This window comes from Caretta caretta, chromosome 13, assembly GCF_965140235.1.
Source record: "Caretta caretta isolate rCarCar2 chromosome 13, rCarCar1.hap1, whole genome shotgun sequence".
Taxonomy (NCBI): Eukaryota; Metazoa; Chordata; order Testudines; family Cheloniidae; genus Caretta; species Caretta caretta.
In genome coordinates, this window is record NC_134218.1 from 11,161,890 (window position 1) to 11,183,153 (window position 21,264).

Sequence of the window (21,264 nt, forward strand, 5' to 3'; positions counted from 1 at the left end):
TCTGTTGGCAAAAGAGAGAAGCTTTCGAGCTACACAGAGCTCTTCAGATCTTGTATTTTTCATAAACACAACTGGTCTGATAAAAGATATTACCTCACCCACTTTGTCTTAATAATAAAGCACACTGACAAAGCTGCTGTATACAAAGCTCTTTTCCAGTAACTCTGGAAAGACTATTAGAAGAACCCTGAAGGGACTTTAGACTATTAGAGGAAATTAGATGAAAGGGTGATTTTAGAAGGGACAAAGAAAATCAGAGTTGTAAGTGGGTAAAGGTCAGTCTGCACTTCTAATCCTTGCTGAAAACAGGGGTTAGATAACACTGGGCATGAATTAAATTTCAGATCATCATCAACTATTGGAAAACTTACAAATCAGAAATGACTACACTTATTTTATGACCATTCTATCTGGTAACTTGAGAAACGGTTCTCTCATAAAGAGGAGGGTCTCCACCTGAAGAGGAAGCAATCTGTCAGAACGCTCTTTTTTCTCTTTGTGGTAATTAAAAACTGACTTTTCTACTTCTTCAAACTTCTTGAACCCTGATCCTGCCTTAAGATCTACAATGGAAGATCCCTATGGCCCACGTGGAGGCCACTGGAACACTGCACAGGTACAGGAAGTCTGCTTGCATGGATCCAGTCACAGGATCACATTCTTAATTTATGATGAGCTGGCCAGTTCACATAAAGAACCATATTTTGTTCGATATGAGTTAAAGGGATTGCAACAGATTCTAAAGAAATAATCAAAGGCTATTTTGATATAGGGAAATGTTTAGAAGTATCAAGTACTGTTAGAGAAGCCACAGTAATAGAAAGCTCTACCAAATCCTAACAAAACATGTCCTACTACAGCCTCTGGTCTACTGGAATTGGATTCTTTTCAAGGGGAGGTTTCAGAGTAGCAGCCGTGTTAGTCTGTATTCGCAAAAAGAAAAGGAGGACTTGTGGCACCTTAGAGACTAACCAATTTATTTGAGCATAAGCTTTTGTGAGCTACAGCTCACTTAATCGGATGAAGCGCTCAAAAAAATTGGTTAGTCTCTAAGGTGCCACAAGTCCTCCTTTTCTTTTTTCAAGGGGAGGGTGTTGATTCGAATCTATCCATAGCAGCCTGACCTTTAAAATTCGTTCAGTTGTTTGACTGTTTTAGTAGAATGTGAAAGCTTTGTTGTTCTGCTGTCTAGATATCTATTCGCTGGGCCACGCATATGATAAGTCTTGTGAGCAATTTTTGGCCCCGATGCTGCAGTCGGATCCATGAGGGTAGATCTCTGAGTGCTTGCAGAGCACTGGAGCTGTGGACAGGCACAAGAGCTCACTTGTGTGGATCAGGGCTTGGATATGGACTTGAGTGTTTTAAAATGGATGTTGTTGTTGAACAGCATGTTAATAAATAAAATCAAGGACTGCAACATATTTTGCTTATATAAAGTACAGTCCAGCTTTGTACCAAAAACTGACAACAGCTGGCTTTATCCAGGCTCCTGTGCATTATGGAGTAATAACTGGTCCACAGTTTGTTATAATTAGGTTTCCCTAGCCCAATTAGTTTTACATTTGCATACTCTACCATAATGTTAATTTAAATCTTAGAAACTGAAGTACTAGCTGTACTTTAAGCATACTTTTTTTTGGGGTAACTAATGAAGTGATTCTGCATGAAAGTGGGCATATTATGAAAATAGGATAACTTCACTTTGATTGGGCAGAACATGCCTGGAGTTTAGCTTCTGCTAGCTCTGAATGCACTGATCCCAAGCCAGCGTTGTTTGCAAAGGAAGTTTGCCAGTGCTATTGACACTTGCCTTTAATTACAAAACACTGAGTCAGACTACATTTTCACTACAACAATACTGTCCTGTAGAAAGTGCTGTTTTAAACTGATAGACTATTGATTGGTAGGCTATTCTGTCATTCAGTTTAATAAAAGGCAGTCCTCTGATTTTACAGGTAACATGTACGAAAAGGGCTGGAAAGCTAATCTTTAATGGTCAGCAATGTGGCCCCCTGCCTTATGTAGGGAGCTAGTTTGCAGTGGGAGCCAGGAGGACTGAGAAAGCATAAACCAAATTTAAGTTAAGAAGGAATATCTATGGCAGTTATTCAGCTGGTGGAGTTGACTTTATGAAGCTCGAATTCCACTGGTTACAAGGGAAGGCTTTTACTACTGCAGAAGTTTGACCTTTACTTTAACCTGGGCAGTTTTTCTCGTCACAGTTCTTTGCTCCTGATACACTTGAGCTGAGATCAAAGCATATAAATGTAAACTTTATTTTCAGTGCAATGTTAAACATCATACAACATAGGTTGGCATCTATCATGGAGACTGCAGCTGCCAATTCAACAAAAGGAAGCTAAAATATATATTGTGAAATTCAAAGCTCAGTTATTCTTGGCAATGGGAAATAGATAGTGGTTGGGTTATAGAATTACTTAATATAAATTTTACTCACCTGGTCAGATGGTGTATATTCATTTTGTTTGACTATGTCAATCTTGTCTAGAAAACTGTGAAAAAAATTCATTGTCAAATAAATTTGTGATCTGTATCTAAAGTTTAAGTACAACTTTTGAGTACACTTCACCTAAAAGATAGGCTATCAGGCATTTGGGTCGTCCCCACCCCCGTCTTACATTTCATACATACAAAAAATGCTGAGGTGATGTAAATTATTTAACATACATATGGCACTGTGTCTGCAAGAGCAATATAAAAAGAATTGCATTGGCTACCGCTAACCAGCAGAGGGCCAGGAACACAAATTTAATCAACTTTTCTGATAATCTCATTGCAATTTTCAGGAAAACAATTTCATTGTTAAGAAACACACATGTAGTTTTATTTTTACAAACCGTGTGGACAAATATCAATATCTAAACATTAACATAACTTGTGCTATGATACTCTGCTATTCCCAACATTAGAACATTAGGCAAAATATTTCTTTCATTGCATTTAGTTATTACAAAAATAAGACATGAACACTGTTTTGAAATCAAACTTTACTACTTTATTTCAAAAGAATGGGTGAAATCCCTGCACCAATTATGTCACTAATGAAGTTCAGAGTAAGGTAGGACTGATCTGTCCTTTGATTGTTTGCAGAAGTGTTTCTAGTTTACTTACCAGAGTAGGCAATGGAAGATTAATTAGCTATAACAAGATATGTATTACTCAAATTGATTAATACAACTAAAGAAGATCTCAAGGCTAATGTGGTCTTTAAAATGCCTTTAGCAGTAATCCTTCCGTTCTGATTTCCTTTCATTTTAACCGGAAGGAAAAATCCCAGGATGCCGCTTTATTAATTACTTGTTTCACAGCAGTTGCAAAATACTCACACATTTATCAAGAAAATGCCTTAATATATATGCTTTATACCCCACTAGTACAAAGACAAACAATGGATGAAGAGAACAGGCTCTAGTGTACGTTGACACCAATGCAACTCAACTATATGAAAGTTCTTCCCTCTCAGCCCACCTTTCATAGATTCTCAATATTTCTGCCTACAGCAATATCCAGATTTTATACTACAAACTTATCCACATCACACCTGTCATACCAAATAGGTATCCAAGCGACACAGCACTTTTACAGTCTCCATATTCATATTACCGAGAGGCCTGAAAATACCTCTGCAGTTAGCTTTTTTGGTAATTTACTACAATCTAGAAGCACCGTATTTTTGAAAGATGCCACATTGAAATTCCTTCTGACCAAACCCCTCTGTCCATAGAACAGCAATAGCACAAGTAGTGGAAATACAAGTTTTGCCCTCCTGTTCCTACAGACTCTTTGAACAATGCATTTCAACCCTCACCTGGTTGACCTTCTCTAGGGTCAAGAAAGCATCTCAGTCTCCATGCTTATTTATTCACTGGTCACTCTGCTAAGACTACAGATAGGGGCAATTAGCACCAACTCTACCACAGGCTCTGTGAAGCAGACGTTGTGCACTGGGAACTGGACAAAAATGATCAATTCCTCCCACACGCCAGTGAAGAGTCACCAGCAATAAATTTGGTCACTACATACCCATATCAGACTTTTACACATTTCCAGGTTTGCAAGTTTAGAAACATTTGGCTATATCTTAGGAAGCAGTAGAAGCATTATTTAAAAAAATTTACACCTAAAAAGCAGCTCCTATTGACAACGTTTTCACAGCGGTACTGCTGAAGACTGAGGTAGACCTAAAGGCATGAAAACAGAGCAGTGTAGGGAAACTTGTACGCCACTGCTCATACCGGATTTGTTCTCAAACCTTCCAGGGTACTAATCAAATAGTATGTGATGTTTAGAGTAAAAAACAAACACCATTTCGAAAAAATTAAAAATCAGGGTGTTCAGGGTAAGACTATCTATGGATTCAGACGAGACAAACGGTTCAACAGGTAATAAAGGCATTCCGCTTTTAAAACTGCAGTCTCAGGAACATGTGGTGACAATGTATATTTCATAAGCAGGAGAATATTTGATGCAGGAATTCTTGCTATGCTATGAACGCTGTTATACTAATCACCTATGCGACTTTGAAACATCCCAGTCTTTCCACACAATATATATCTCAGTGTAACATTTTACAACAGGCTTCCACAAACTCTCTTTTTCACTTTCATAAGAACGCAAGGGGTTTTGGAAACTCTGACAATTAGAAAACAACGAGAGATTTCTAAAACCTGGAACTGAAAGTACAGACCTCTTACTGTTGTTTATGCAGACTATTTTTAGACCTATGATTTCCTTGAAAAACACCAGCCACATAGGAGAAGCAGTAATGTACGGGAGATGAATTCCAACGGCTACATCCATGCCAGGTAAAATAAGTTTGAATGTAATAAATATTTCTTTCCCCACAAAAATAAATTGCAGCATTCAATGAAGTTTGATATTCAAAACAATACTACTTTAGAGGAAAGTATGTAATTGTGTGACAGTTACCAAAAAGCCTACAATCATCCTTCCAGCAGCATTTTTGGAGAAAGAGAGCAATGTAAGTGTTAAATACAGAGCTCTCCTTTCCGTGCATATTCCACTTCATGAAAAGTGTTTGAGAGACCTCAATTCCCAAAACACACACAAGAAAATCATACTGATTCATAGATGTATGATACATATTTGTAGGGACACCTCTTGAACTGACTGAAGCTGCCTATCTGCAAAATTAACGTGATATTTGCAATGAGAAAAAGACAAGAAGAAAACCAGAACGGCAGTGGAAAAGCTATCATCTCTCCTGTTGTAACTAAAATGAGGGTGTGTTGGAGGGGGATTGGGGGGGGGGGTGGAAGTGAAGAGACCTCAGGAAAGCTCACAGTACAAGACCTGGAGAATACCCAGTTACTACAAATCAAGACTGTTTTCTTTCTGAGTATGCAATTTACCCAGTAAAAGAGATTATGCCCAATGGGAGTGGAACACTTACAACTTTGGCTTCATTTTAACATGCAAAATCAGTGTGTAATTAAAAATACATACAAATTTATTGTAATCACTATTTTTTTTTTCTTTCTGAAGTTCCTTTCATGATCTGTCCAAAATGTGAAGTTTGGAGTGAGGACATTTCAGTGCCAGTCTGCATTCACTACTAGGGTAGACAGGTACAATTCCACTGATTCCAGAGGAGATGTGCCCATTTATGTCAGCAGAGAATTTAGCTCTGAAAATGTATGTAAACAGATTTCATATATGGGACTTCAGGCTGGAGACAGAAAATGAAGGGATGACACACATCTTCCAATTTACTGGAGAACACAATCTGCTGTGGAAGAGAAGTTGGAAAGTAATTTGTTACGGGCTCTGGGATGTTTAGAGGGACAGAGAAAGGTAGCTGTGATGAAATAAACAGCAAAACAGTTGCTGTGTTTCAGAAACAAAGGAGCCAAAATCCATCAAGCTAGATCTTGTATCAATAACAATTTCTGCTTCAAACTACAAAAACAAACACTGACACAAAAAACCAACCCCCAAAACTACACTGCCTTTTTCCATGCTGCTTTCGTTGAGACTAGAGGAAGAAGTTATTTTCCAGCAAGCAACCCTGCCATTCAGTCAGCAGTCATTCCCACTTCTCACTGGGGGCCTGAACCTGCCTTGGACCAAGTTGCAGGACCGGGTCCTTGCTCTGCAAAATGTTATCTCTTTGGCACAAAATATTCTCTCTTTATCTACACTATTAAAAAAAGTGCTAAGAAGCAGGGTGGGAGGTGTTAAATGATTTTAGTTAATTTGCAGCTAGCAAAACAAACCAACTGATTTCAACAGAAGCAGGAGCAGAGCTCTAGTACAGCATCAGACTTCTGTCTTGGATATTGAAATTCATTGTATTAAGACTTAAGGGTAAACTAAGATGATCTGAAACAAAAGCAGGATTTTTCGTCAGACCTCCTCACCTAAGGGAAGGGAAAGGACACCCAAAATGTAGGCGATATAAGCCATTGTGAACCATCAAATTCCCTTCCACTTTTTAGGAACTGCATTTATTAAACAAATCTCAGACAGAAAGTTGGCACAAAGGTTCCTTTTTTGCCCTTCTTGCCATAGCATAGGGGGACACAGTAAGTAACTGAATCATTCACTCCAAAGACTGTTCCAAATTTTAATAAACCTGCCATTCCCCAAGCAAGATAAGATTTCCAGATAAAAGGATCTACTTATTTCCATTCTCTCTTCAGCAGTTCTGGAGTTTAAGCATTATCTGTTCAGAAATCTTTTCTGCTACTACTGTGTGTTCACATTTGGGGGTCTAGTTTAGCAAATGAAAATGGAGAGCTATTAGCATAATATTACCAAGGTTCCAGTCCCAATGAGGGAAGTTCCCCTTATTTTGCCCTTCAGAAAGATTTGTAACTTGAAATTTTAGTCTTTGAAATCTGATGAGGTGGTTGATAGACAAGCAAAAAATCTAAATCTCAGTCTAAAACAGGCTTTTGTTCTAATCAAGGAGAATATAGCAAAGGTCTCCTTCAACAGATCACACATCTATTTTCAGAGAGGCAAGTTTTATTCCTATCAGATACTGTTTTTTGTAAAACCATCACCTGAGTTTACAAGCAAAATGAAACCAACACTGACTTTTCTTCCTAGACCCCCTTCTCTGACACATTAATACCCCACAAGGTACCACTGCACATGATATATTTCAAAATATTTCAGGCTGAATTTTAAACAAAAACATTTATTTGAAACCTGTTTCTTAGTAGTATTAGCACTTCTGAGTTGTAAAGCTCCTTCCATTTGATTCTCAAAAAACTTTACAGATATCAAATCAGGCTCACAATGCCTGCCTCCCCACCCCAAGGGAAATATCAGTCACCCTGTTTTAAAGATGGGGAAATCAAGACACGAAGTAAAAGAGCTCCCCAAGGTCATACATCAAGCCAACAAGAACAGATTCCAGGTCTCCTCTCAGTCTTGTGCGTTTATTACTACATTATTATCTGAACTAATCACAGTCCTATTTGCCGTGGTTAGGGGCACCTCCGAGGGAGTAGTCACAGTTCAGTTTCTGAAAATGAAACCATTAGTTGTTTACTGATTTTACCAATGAAGGGCCTGATTCAGCAGACATTACCTATGCAAACTCCCATCAAAATCAATGGCAGTTTTGCCTCATCAAGCACAGCAAAATTAGGTTCTAGTGTCATTTAAGAGCGAGAAAATAAACTGTAAATTAAGGGCAACACTAATATTATTTGTAAGTAACTTGTGCCTTTCTTGCTCCAGAAAGATCATCACCTTTACCTTACTTTGAATTTTCTGCCTTTTGTCTCTTTACCATAATTTTAATGTTATTTAAGTGTAGCTTTTTAAAAAGCAAAAGATCTAAATATCTGAGAACTGAAGTTCTTTTCTCAAAGACTTTGTCTATTCTGCAGCTATGGAGTTCCAAGTTACTGTATAATTACAGTCCCTTTCCTTAAAGGGACATTAAGGCTGAGAAGTCCAAAATTTTATGTACTGTAACTTGAAAGTAGATTCCCCTTCCCCTTTCCCCCTCTCCAAACACATCCAGAAGAGTTTCCCAACCCCTGAAAAACAAGGACTGCAACACTGCTAAAATCCCAGCTTCTCACCCAGGTCAATATGCTGACAACAAATCCAGGGCACCAGGTTTATTTGCAGCTGCAAGCATGCACACGTCGGCTGTCCCTCCGTTTTGCCTATCCTTTCTACTCTTGGGAGCAAGCAGGATTTTGAAAAATACAAGAATTCTACTCTTTAAATTGGTGGAAGAGGTTTCCTGCATATTTCTAGTACCATACCTACTAAGAGAAACAGAGAAGGCAGGGACAGTAGAGGATTGGTGGGATATGGAGGCAAACAAAAACGAAGCTGCTGGCATAATGTTAGATCTGCTAATCTTTATGGTGTCTCTGCAATCATGCATAGTATATAAATACAAACCTGTCATGCAGTTATGATACATATTTCCTCAACATTTAGTAAAAATCCAAAGAGGAAATACTAACACTAGATTAAAAAAAAAAAGCATAGGTTATTTAAAGTGAAATTTTCAAACGTTCACTAAAATGGGTCATGCAGACATGTTAAAATTCTTACAGATCTTTAAAAAACTTTCATATAGACACAGTAATATTTAGAAAACTTAGAATGAAGGGTAAAGAATCCCACCAAAATCTTAGTTTTATGGGTCTATTAAAATACTTGTAAAACTGCGTTTAACACCACAAACAGAATTGCTTTCAAATCAGAGACACCCAAGAAAGCATGTAATGAATCTTGTACTTGTATAATAATGAGATGAGAATTGCAGTTAAAAAGAAAAAAAAGTGTTACTGGGATGAGATTTTACATCCAAGTTCTCAGACCCATTAGGGCACGTTTAAAAACAGAGATTTATAATGGAAAGGAGCTTTCCTACAACAGTGCAAGTAATGAAGCTGCAATAAACCAAAAGACACAACTATTAGTAAAAATATCCTCACTAAGCTAGAAGTATATTTCTTTATATTTCCAGTTTTGAGTCAATTATTTATTAGGATGATCCTCATTTAAATGTACATTTTAAAGAATCATGCACAGGTCAGAACACTTTTAAGTATCCAAACTTTAGAATTTATTAGAGAGAGAGAGAGAGAGAGAGAGAGAGTGTGTGTGTGTGTGTGTATTACATCAAAGTGGTTTTGAGAGAAGAATCAGCTTTAATTTCAGAATAACCTCAGAGCATTCCAGCCACTTGGAGGCGGAGGGGCACCACTGGTCTAATTTTGAAGCAAATAATGAGAAAGCTGAAAAGTATGACTCCATATATTTGGAATCATCTTGTGGTAATCAAGGTTACAGTTCCTTATATGGTGTGGAGAGCACAAAGCACACACAAAAAATTTAATATTAAAACTACTGGATATGAAGAACTACAAAACTACAACCACTGTAAATTAAACCATTACTTTTGTGTTGCCATCAAAAAAACCCAGAACAACCCACCCTTCCTTAAAAACAAAAATGCAGCTTGGTTACGTGTATTGCTTCCTAAACTGCATAATTAAAAGCGTAACCCACAAGAGGCCACAGGACCGAAAATGCATTTTGTTTCACTGCAGGCAATACAAAGTAGAAAATGCATGCTTTTCAAAAACTTCCAAGAAAAGAACAAACGGGGAAAAAGTAGGAGAAACGGAAAGTGTATTTAAAGAAACTGTGGATGTTTTTTTCTCTCTGCCTGTCTAAAGTTAGTCTGGCTTAGAGGATGCACTCACTTTCCCAATCAGTTTTACATTACAGCACAAGTCCAGAAATAGCTCCCAGCCGCCTTGGCCTCTAGCACGGTTGTCATGACAATGGAACCACAGTTCTATAAATAGATCATCAGCACCAAATCTTGTGAGACACATCTGGAATGCGGCCAGCCTAGCCCCAGCTTGACAAATAAAAAGAGGCAGAGGCTGTTTGAGAAACTGAAAAGGCACAATGCATCTCTCAACTCATACACAGAGACAACCAGAGTGAGGCAGAGAAACAACTCTGATTGCTTTTTAATCCAGGGTTGAATTTATGGTAGGTTTACAAAAAAAAGTTACATCACTAACATGAAAGCTTCAGTTTTCCATCCCCCTCCCCCTCCCCCCCCGCCCCCCCATCTGTGGCAAACCATGCCACTTTAAAGACTAACAGTACAATCACTTGCCTGTGAGGCCTTTTTTAAAAAAGATTTTTGTATATTTTCTTTAAGGTTTTGGCCTGAATTCAGTAAGTTTCTGTTCTTACAATAACTAGATGAGAGACAGGCAGACATTATGGGTCTGATGAGAAAAGGGCTTAAGCAAGTATCTCCAAGTCAAGTCACCGGGAATTACAGGTGCTCAGCACCTTTCAGGATCATGTATTTTGAAAGCTTACTCATACTACTTTGACACCTCCTAAGTTGCAGCACTCTAGCTATTCTTGTTCTAGTTCTTGCAGGCAAATCCCACTTTGTCCCAAACGGCATGGAGATTTCTGAAGGACAAATAATATAACAGAGACTAGACTAAGATCACAAATTAGTTTTACTTGCAACTCAATTCAATCTGAACTCTTGAATTCAGAGGTGAAAGGCAAAACCTTTAAGTCACTGCAGAACTTCGTTCACTTCCCTATGCCCCTATTCGATGATGGCTGCCTTTAAAACATCCATTTTCTTTCATTTTCATGGAAGAGAGAATTTTCTATTTTTAGCACACAGCCTTGATCAATCCATTCAATTATGTCCAAATTATCTATATGGGCACAGATTTGTGTCAAAAATGTTAGCTGGTTTAGCTGACAGCAAACATTTGTACCATCATGAGATTCAGCTACCAGCTGATATATCAACAGTCTAGGAATAAGCCTTATGAAGTTATATATAATAAATGATTTCACGGATATCAGAAATAGCAGCCATTGTGATGTAAAATAGGCAAGAGAGATTAGATCCGTTAATGAAGTAACCATATTTTATTCTATAATCAAGAAACGAGACAATTCACAAAATATAAAGTCTTAGAAATTCATCAAAAAACAATGGGGACTGCAGACGTAATCAAAGTTGTGCAGCTGTAATAAGCATTTAAACCACGGCAAAATATCTTCCAAATGCCATAAAGACACGAATACAGGCATTCTATGCAAACTGCTCCATCAGCCCACAGGATTCCTTTAGGTCCCTACATGGATATTTTCATTTCTAAAAATTGTAGAGTAAGTTCCATCCAGACTCAAATATATATAAGAGCTTCTCCCCCTCCCCCATTAACCACATATATTTTGTTCGTTTGCCATTTGAACAATGCACATTTCAGAAAAACAGCAGATTTCATAGAAATTCTTTGGAAAGATGTACGTCGTAACATGCATGTTACATATAATTCAGAATTTCCATTCATTTATTCTGAAAAGATACTCCAAAAGCTTGGGATTGGTGTAAGCAACGGAAATCAGTGCCAAGCTTCATCTAGCATGAATCACAAGACACGATAAAGAATAAAGAAACATTTTTCAATGTTTTACTAATTCGGAGTGGAATCTTCTTCAGTCACAGAATGCCTAAGTTTTCTGGCTTTGTGTGGGTGAAGCACGGGAGTGAGAGTGATTGATGACAGAGAAATTAGCTCTGCAGCAGTGCACCCATGGCTAGTACCTAGAGCTGGGCAGGACATGGTTTTCCTGTCTTGTGAATATTTAAAAATGGTTACCCTCCCAAATCAAGACGAAAAGTCACAATCTAGAAAATGTTAGTGTATCAAAAAGCCCCTCCCCCCCTTTTCCGGTCAATCAAAATGTTGCGTTTTTATTTTGACTGTACTACTTTAACATTTTCAATCTAATTAACTTAAATTTCTGAATGAAAAATCATTTTGAACCAGAAAACTGGATTTTTTTTGGTTTCCAAAATATGAAAATGAAATAATTAGACAATTAAAAACTTTTGTCAACTTTTTTTTTTTTTTTTTTTTTTTTTTTTTTTTTGAGTCAGGGGATTTGTAAAAACCAGCCCCGTTTCGTGACATTTTGGTTCCAACAAACTGGCATTTTTGGATGGAAAAAGTATTAGTTAAAAAATCCCAGACTAACTCTATTGCTACCTCCAGCCGACAGTCTCCGAGCAGTCATACCACTTCCAGGCCACTTGTGCATGGTATCAAAGCAACTAGGTGCTTGCTTCCCCCAAATCACTGGCCTGCCCCATTATTGCTCAAGCCATGTCTATACTGCAGCTGCTACAGTAGCACATATATGGTGCTAAAGTAATGCTGGTGTAGCACCAGAGCATACACGTTTCCTACTGTGACAGAAGGGATTTTCCAGTCACTGTAGATTATCAGCCTCCCCAAGAGGCAATAGCTAGGTTGATGGAAAAATTCTATGCGAGGGTTAGGTTGAATTAACTACAGTACTAAAGCGTGTGAATTTTGCACACTACATAGCTAGGTAGATCTAAGTCAGGGATCTCAAACTGAAATCACCCTGAGGGCCACATGAGGACAAGTATATTGGCCCGAGGGTCGCATCACTCACACCTTTTCATACGAAGATACAAAAGCCCCCCTCCCTGCTTCCGCTCCACTCCTTCCATGAGGCCCTGCCCCACCTCATTCCACCCCCTCCCTGCCCCTATTCCAACCCCTTCCCCAAATCCCCGCCACGGCTCCACCTCTTCTCCGCTTCCTCCTCTGAGCACGCTGTGTCCCCGCTCCTTCCACCTGGAAAGTCCTAAGCACAGCCAAACAGCCGTTTGGTGGTAGGAAGCGCTGGTAGGTAGGCGGGCGGAGGAGTGGGGACTTGGCGCGCTGGGAGGGTGGAGGTGGAGGGGGGCGAGGGGAGCTATGGCGGGCCACAGGAAATAATTCCATGGGCTGGTCGCGTGTTTGAGACCCCTAAGTGCAGACCGTCTCTGCAACATACAGGGGGAGTGGATGCCTCCACGTGCAGCTGTTTTTCCAGTCCTCCATGCTCTCCACTAAACCAGGGCAAATTTAATTCTAGATGTTTATGTCCATTTTCGATGTCTTGGCCCCATGAATGTATTTGATTATCCACCTCCCAAGCCAAACATCCTCCTCATAGCCCCCCAAATAAACAACACAATTAAGGCTTCTCCAATTGCTTCTATCCATACCTTTTTAACTTGTAACGAGGCATTTTGGCATTCTCAACTATCAAAATCAACAGAGTGTTTAAAAAACTTACTGCTGTATGCCTGCAAGGCTCACTCTTCCCTGCAAGCCTGCATATGTCAAATAACTTCAGAACAACCCCTCACCCCACCCCAGAAAATTATTTCACCAAACCAGCAGAAAGCTAAAACCAATCCAAGCACACAGGGTGCAGAAATGAAAGGTAACGGTATGAATGAGATCATGGTGTCATGATTCAATTCCTGGGCAAGCCTGAGGCTGGAACACTGTGTGTTAGTGAGCAGTGACAAACATGCAGCAATCCCTGTTAACTAGTTTTTGTTTTTTTAATATAGCTTAATTCATCATATTTCCTTTTTTTTCTTCTTTGCAGCCTAAAGTGTTCACATATCAAACCCCAGGACTTATTCAAGTCTAGAGACCCAAAACACCCCCCCACATCTTTTTTTTTTTTTTGGCAAACCCTCTTCTCCCTGAATTTTGGGCAGTAGCATAAAAATGGAAACCAGTTCTGATTCATGATCCTTATTCTGACAAAAACATAATCAAAACAGCTTTTCTGGCACAGGTGCATCCAGAATACTATTTCCTTGGACTCAGCATCCCGCATCCCAGTCAGTTATTTAGATGTAGGCCTAAGAGGAACTCAAAGTGCAGTGACCTTATGCAAGTTTTTTCTCCCTTTTTAAAAAGCAATCTTGCTTGGATGGCTCACCTTAGTTTACCTAACTCTATTTACCATGCACTTTGGAATAAAAGGACAAAGCTGAATTAACGAGGTCAAATTACGACTCCCATCCCTTAAACAGGCCACATGTTAATTCGAGGTGGATTGAAAGGCAATGGTATATATTATTCCTAAGTAAGGCTAACTTCAAGATGTTCACTAAGATGGGAACTAAGATCAGCTACAGTTTGTGTAAAAGTTGATAGGAATGCTAAGTGCTAATGTTCAAAGCTGTCTCTATAAAATATCTAAGTGATTTCTGCCTTTTTTGCTATTTAATGTGATTTTAACTTTGTATAATTCTCAGAAAAAAACTGTTGTCTAGAAGAATGAAATTCTATAGGGATGCCTGGAAGACTCATGACTTTTTCAGTTATTTCACTGAGAAGGCGCATACGCTAAATACTACAATTTGTACTTTTACATGAGTAATTAAAAGCAACAGACTAACAGGTCAGCTTAATGCTGTATGTTAATCAATGATACAATGAATCTTGCTTTCATGGTCTTTAGCCACCCTCAATACCATCAAGCTAGAAGAATTAGAGCATTTCTACATGGGGAGTTAAGACCAATTACCTAAAGGCGTGACGTTAATGTGTGTAAGTTAAAGAGCATTAAATCCCCATCTGAATGGTCAACGAGAGCATCTACATGGGATTTCATGCTTTTTAACTAATGTGCATTAACTTCACACCTTTAATTAATTTGTCTTAACTTTCCTGAGTGTCAATGTGTAGACAACCCGGTAGTGATCAAGTCTGGCTGACCATACATGGGTCTGATCATAAACATATCTTTCTGTCTTTTTGCATCCATGTTTCACAAATGTTTTTGTCCCACCTGTCTGCTGGAAGATGCTTATCTGAAAGGGGATAGGTCAGTGGTTCTCAAACTTTTGTACTGGTGACCCCTTTCACATAGCAAGTCTCTGAGTACGACCCCCCTTATAAATTAAAAACACTTTTTAATATATTTAACACCATTATAAATGCTGGAGGCAAAGCGGGGTTTGGGGTGGAAGCTGACAGCTCACGACCCCCCATGTAATAACCTCGCGACCCCCTGAGGGGTCCCAACCCCCAGTTTGAGAACCCCTGGAATAGGTGCTTAAGAACCAAAACATTTACTTGTATGGTGTCAGTTAACATGCTCTCGCTCTCCTTACTTCCATAGTTTTATAATGTTGTACAGCTGCAGGATTGTTACCTTCGCTGACTGAGGAATTTGGTGAAATTTGAGACCATATCTCTCCCAGCTGCAATATGGGCTAGCCTTGACAGTATCATTCTGAGTGTAAGGCCACACAGTTATTCATGGACTGAGGATGTGTAGAAGAAAGAAGCAGGACTGTGTCACAGAGATGGTTTACTTTCGCACAAGTTGGACTGCATGGTGGCTGAGCTGATGGGGAACTATTTTATGGATCTTCAGAGCCAGCTGACAGATCAGTGTGGCTGTTGTAGGCTGTAAGGGCTAGAGTCCATGTAATGCCAAAATAGATGGGGATGTGTCCTCTGGTGAAGTCTTTAGATCTTGTCTACACACAAATTTGTACCAGTAACTAAAGCAGTGTTTTAAAATTGATTTAATTAAACCAGTGAAAATCCCTGTATGGACACACTTAAACTGGCTTAAAATGACTAATATTGATGTATCTAAGGTGGTAAATTACTGATTTAAATTACATTTTAAAAAATCCATTTTAAATCCAATTTAGGAGTGTCCAAACAGGAACTAAATCAAATTTAAAACACACCTTTAGTTAAACTGATAATGACCAGCAATGAGATTTGAGACATTTCATTTTTAGGAAGACCACAGTCTGGTATGCAAAATGTGTATTAGGGAAAAAATACTCATGCTCAAATAAATTGGTTAGTCTCTAAGGTGCCACAAGTACTCCTTTTCTTTTTGTGTATTAGGGGCCGCTCTAAATAGTTAAGAAATAGATGAACCTGATGGGATATCCTTTAATTGTGTGTTAACTAAGTATTTATACGGACTTTCTCCTCATGGTCTTTAGCTCCCACCAGTGCCATCAAATAAGTAGAATTATTTTCCTCTCAATAAAAATAATTTACCACATCAATACAATCTTTTAAAATTTAAATTAGTACATCTTCTAAAACTCCCTGGAGTAGAGAAGTCAGGTATTTCTGAAAGGCAAACATCAGATTTTTGCAATGTAATTTTTCTGATAATTTACTATGAGTAAGGTGATGATTTAATCACGGAGGTCACGGCAGTCATGGATTCTGTGACTTTGCCGGACACTCCATGCCTTCTAGGGCTTCAGGAAGAGGAGGCGGGACTGTGCGCCCTCGCCCTGCAACAGGGGCTGACTGGAACAAGGACCCTGCACCCCGAGCCCTGCGACTTCCTCCAGGGGCTGCAGCCAGTCTGGGGTTGTCGCAGCGCTGCAGCACCCAAGCCCCCTGCATCCAAGCCCCAGGGCTTCCCGGGCATGGAAGGGCTGCAGCGGGGGCCACGCGCCCCAGCCCCGCAGCTGGTCCAGCTCTGGAGCAAGGGCTGTGTCTCCCCTGTAGCTGTGCCCCCTGCTGTGGCCACTGGAGTTGGGGCTGTGCCTCCTACCATGGCGGGGATCTCGGCCTGTCAGTTCCTCCCTGTCCTGTCAGTCCTTTCCTCCCCCTGGTTATTTTTAGTAAAGTAACAGATGGGTCACGGGCTCTGTGAATTTTTGTTTATTGCTTGTGACCTGTTCGTGACTTTTACTAAAAATAACCATGAAAAAATCTTAGCCTTAACTATGAGATAATGTGGCTATTTTACATAAGATAGGGTGTATTTTTCTAGTGTCCTTCATGCAGGTGGCAGAAAATGCAGAGTGATGGGAAAGGTAACATTGCAGAATTAGATGCAAGTAGAAATGGAAAAAGATTGGGTAAAAAGTTGACATTTAACAACAGTGAAGATTCAGTGAAGCACCAGCAGACTAATTAAAACAGATGAGTGAGAAAAGAAAGGAAGATGATGTAACAAGGGATGGGAAAGGAGAGGAGAGTTTAGGTTCCACGAAAGCTAAAATGAACAGGAATGTTTCAAGGTGAAATTTAAATAGATGAAGTGACTTCTTTCGCAAAAAGAAAAGGAGTACTTGTGGCACCTTAGAGACTAACCAATTTATTTGAGCATGAGCTTTCGTGAGCTACAGCTCACTTCACTTCTTTCGGGTAGTTGAAGTGATGTCCTGAAAGTGTACCTAAGCATTTACTGTGGAAAGGGAGAAGGCCAAGACTGGAGGAAGAAATTCAGTAGCTGAAGGGGCTAAATGAAAAATAGACCAGAGGTAGTCATAACAATGTATACTTCCATGACTTTTCCCATTCAAGGGCCATGAAGTGCTCTATAGACAGTAAGCCTCACACCACCTCTTTGAAATGGGAAAGTATCACTTCCATTTCACGAATGGGTCAAACAATACAGAGATTCAATGACTCGAAGTCAGTGAGTGACAGTGCTGTGAATAGCTTTTATTTCTCCTTACTCACATGTGCCAAGTATAGTCTAAAACCTAGGTTCCCTCTAGGCAAAGTTGCACAGTACTGACAGAGAGAGTTCTGAAAAGTGGAAATGGAATTTTGAACTGTAGTTAAAGATAACGAGAGAAACAGGGATGGTATGATTTCACTTTCTAGGGAACAAGAGAGAGTATTCTGAACACAGGATTCTGGTTTCCCTGGAAGATTAGGAATGATTCAGGAATTCAAATAGTTGACAGGCCAGGTCAAAGTAAGGATAAATGAATGATGGTCATGTTCTGGAGATGGTGACAGTGAGACCCCAACTGCCTACTTTTGAATATACTTAAACACAAAAGTTCTTCAGATTAATATATCAAATAATTCAATATATTTAAAAATACAGCATGTAAATTCAGCAGAAGGTAAATGTTCATGTCTTTGCCTTGCAAGTCAACGTCAAACTTGAGATATTACATGTTCTGTATTTTCAAGTAAAATTCTTTTGCAAAAAGTAAATAATTTTGACCTGTTCTCCTCATGGGAAGCTCAAATCCACATCACATCTTCATGCCAATCCACATATCCCCAGGCAGTTGTTGGGACTGGAATGGCAGTAAGTTCCTTTACAGAAACAACCTGTCAATACCTGTTCTGGAGTTGATCGCTTAAACCGTTCACAACAACTCACATTTCAGGTTTTGTTTTCCTCTGGGGCAAGCTACCCATTTTTTCTTTTTCAAACTTAAGAAAAACAACTCGAGGCCTCTGCAAGTGGAGACACACAAATTGGCATCTACTGTTGAAGCTCCTACAAAAGGTTCAATGCTCTAGAATTGAATCAGGATATAAAATTATTATCCTTTCTTCTGACAAATATTCCATTTGGCCATGCAGGCTAATACCAGAGACAGATTAAAAGCCTGACTTCTAATCCAATTTATGGCAAGTGAGCTAGAGCTCCAGAATTGATTTTACAAAATTTGGTATATTTTAGAGCAACTCAGGCCTAGTTTTCTTTTCTCGGGTGCAAATGCCCTAAGAAATTTTCACCTGCCAAATCTCTGACTTTTTCTGCCATAAAATAAAGTAAAAAGGTGCACAAATGAGAGCACTTGCCCCTCTGCCTGTTTTGTACCCATACTAATGTAGACAGAGGCACAAATATTCAGGTTTGCACCCGTACTCAAAGATAAGGACAAAGTTGAAGGTGTAAATTTTGAGGGCACAACCTGCATACACGAAAGAGAAACCACCCTTCTGAAAATTTCCAAAATGGTCTTACTTTGATATAAACTTTAACAAGTAAAATAATAAATCCATCCAAATTTCACTCTTTGTAGCTCACTTAGTCCTGGTCTACACTACAGGGTTAGGTTGAATTTAGCTGTGTTAGGTTGATTTTAAAACGAATGCGTCTACACAACCAACCCCATTCTGTTGACCTAAAGGGCTCTTAAAATCGACTTCTGTACTCCTTCCCGGCAAGGGGAGTAGTGCTAAAATCAACCTTGCTGGGTCAAATTTGAGGTAGTGTAGACACAATTCGACGGTATTGGCCTCCGGGAGCTATCCCAGAGTGCTCCAATGTGACCGCTCTGGACAGCACTTTGAACTCCGATGCACTAGCCAGGTACACAGGAAAAGCCCCAGGAAATTTTGAATTTCATTTCTTGTTTGGTCAGCGTGGCGAGCTCAGCAGCACAGGTGACCATGCAGTCCCCCCAGAATCGCAAACGAGCTCCAGTATGGAGCGAAAGGGAGACACTGGATCTGACTGCTGTATGGGGAGAAGAATTTTGTGCAGGCCAAACTCCAGTCAAAAAGAAGAAATGCTAATATATATGCCAAAATCGCACAGGGCATGGCGGAGAGAGGCTACAACAGGGACACACAGCAGTGCCGTGTGAAAGTTAAGGAGCTCAGGCAAGCCGACCAAAAGACAAAGGGGGCAAACAGTTGCTCCGGGTCAGAGCCCCATACATGCCGCTTCTATGATCAGCTGCATGGCATTCTAAGGGGGGACCCTACCACTACTCCACCATTGTCTGTGGACACCTGCAAGGGGGGAGTCTCATGCAACAATTTTGTGGAGGAGGAGGAGGAGGAGCACGCGCAGCAGGCAAGCAGTGAATCCGTTCTCCCAGTCAGCCAGGACCTTTTCATCACCCTGGAGCCAATACCCTCCCAAGGCAGGATCCCTGACCCTGAAGCCGGAGAAGGCAGCTCTGGTGAGTGCACATTTGTAACTACAGTACAGGGTTTAAAAGCAATAGTTTTTAATGTTTGATTTGCCCTGAAGAATTGGGATGCATTCACGGCCAATACAGCTACTGGAAAAGTCTGTTAACGTGTCTGGGGATTGAGCGGGAATCCTTCAAGGACATCTCCATGAAGCTCTCCTGGAGGTACTCTGAAAGCCTTTGCAGAAGGTTTCTGAGGAGGGCTGCCTTATTTCTTATGTCCTCCACAGTAGGACACTTCACCACGCCAAGCCAGTAGCAAGTAGTCTGGAATCACTGCAGCACAAAGCATGGCAGCGAATGGTCCTGGGTTTTGGTCGCATTCAAGCAACATTCGGCCTATATCTTTCTGTGTTAGCCTCAGGAGACTGAGATCATTCATGGTCACCAGGTTGAAATAGGGGAATTTTTGTAAGGGAACAATAAAAGGACCCCGTTCATGCTGGGTTGTTTGCGCTTGGCTAAAAGGGATCACGTGGCTGGGGAAGGGGTGAAGGGATCATCCAGGAGAACAGTCACGCGGCGGGATGGGGGGACGTGTGTGCTGCATATCCACCTGAAAACCACAGGCCCTCCTTTTAAATGTGAAACCCAACCGGCATTGCTTGCTATGAGAAAGGGTGGCGCTGCAGTTTGAAACCATTCCCACATGTTATGAAGGTGTAAGAAGCCAACCACACATACCATGGCTGCCTGGAAACTGAATTCTGTTGTCCAGCCATTTGTGATTTGTCACCATACTGGCAGGCACTCAATATAAAAGGCAAAATGCGACCTTGTACCTAAAGCACATGTGCTGTCTGCTGTGAATTGCTTGATTCACTGTGAAAGAAAGAGTCTCCCTTTTGTTCTCAGAAATGTATCATCTTAAATTTTACTCTCCCTTTTTATCCCCCTGCAGGTGCAAATGTTTCTATGCTCCCCCTAACATCTCTGTCCCTGAGGTTACTGCAGATTAGAAGGTGAAAAAAATGCACTTGCGATGACATGTTTTCTGAGCTCATGCAGTCCTCCCGCACTGATAGGGCACAGCTTAATGCATGGAGGCATTCAGTGGCAGAGGCCAAGAAAGCATTAAGTGAGAGCGAAGAGCAGAGGCAGGAGGTGATGCTGAAGCTAATGTGGGAGCAAACGGACATGATGAAGCATCTGTTGGAGCTGCAGGAAAGCCAACAAGAGCACAGACCCCCACTGCATCCATTGTATAACTGCCTGCCCTCCTCCGCAAGTTCCATATCCTTCTTACCCAGATGCCCAAGAACATGGGGGGGGGCACGCTCCGGGCACCCTGCCACTCCACTCCAGAGGATGGCCCAAGCAACAGAAGGCTGTCATTCAAACAGTTTTGATTTGTAGTGTGGCTGCAATAAGCAATGTGGCCTTGTCCTTCCCTCCTCCCGCACCCCACCCCACCCAGGCTACCTTGTCAGTTATCTCACTTTTTTTAATTAATAAAGAAAGAATGAATGGTTTCAAAACAATAGTTACTTTATTTCCTTTGCCAGCTGTGATAGAAGGGGGGAGGGTGGTTGGCTTACAGGGAATTAAAATCAACAAAGGGGGCAGGTTTGCAGCAAGGAGAAACACACGTAACTGTCACACCGTAGCCTGGCCAGTCATGAAACTGGTTTTCAAAGCCTCTCTGATACACAGCGCGCCTAGCTGTGCTCTTCTAATTG

At 40.4% G+C, this 21,264-nt stretch overlaps 1 protein-coding gene across 4 annotated transcripts in view; it reads right to left on the bottom strand.

Annotated features, from left to right (window-relative positions):
• The window catches only part of GNAS (GNAS complex locus), a 256,365-nt gene that overhangs the window by 13,058 nt on the left and 222,043 nt on the right, over positions 1–21,264 (bottom strand). For all 4 annotated transcript variants that reach the window (XM_048819684.2, XM_048819685.2, XM_048819686.2 and 1 more), the window contains one exon: positions 2,462–2,516. In XM_048819684.2, coding sequence (XP_048675641.1) covers positions 2,462–2,516 — 55 coding nt within the window. The remainder of the gene's footprint in view (positions 1–2,461; positions 2,517–21,264) is intronic.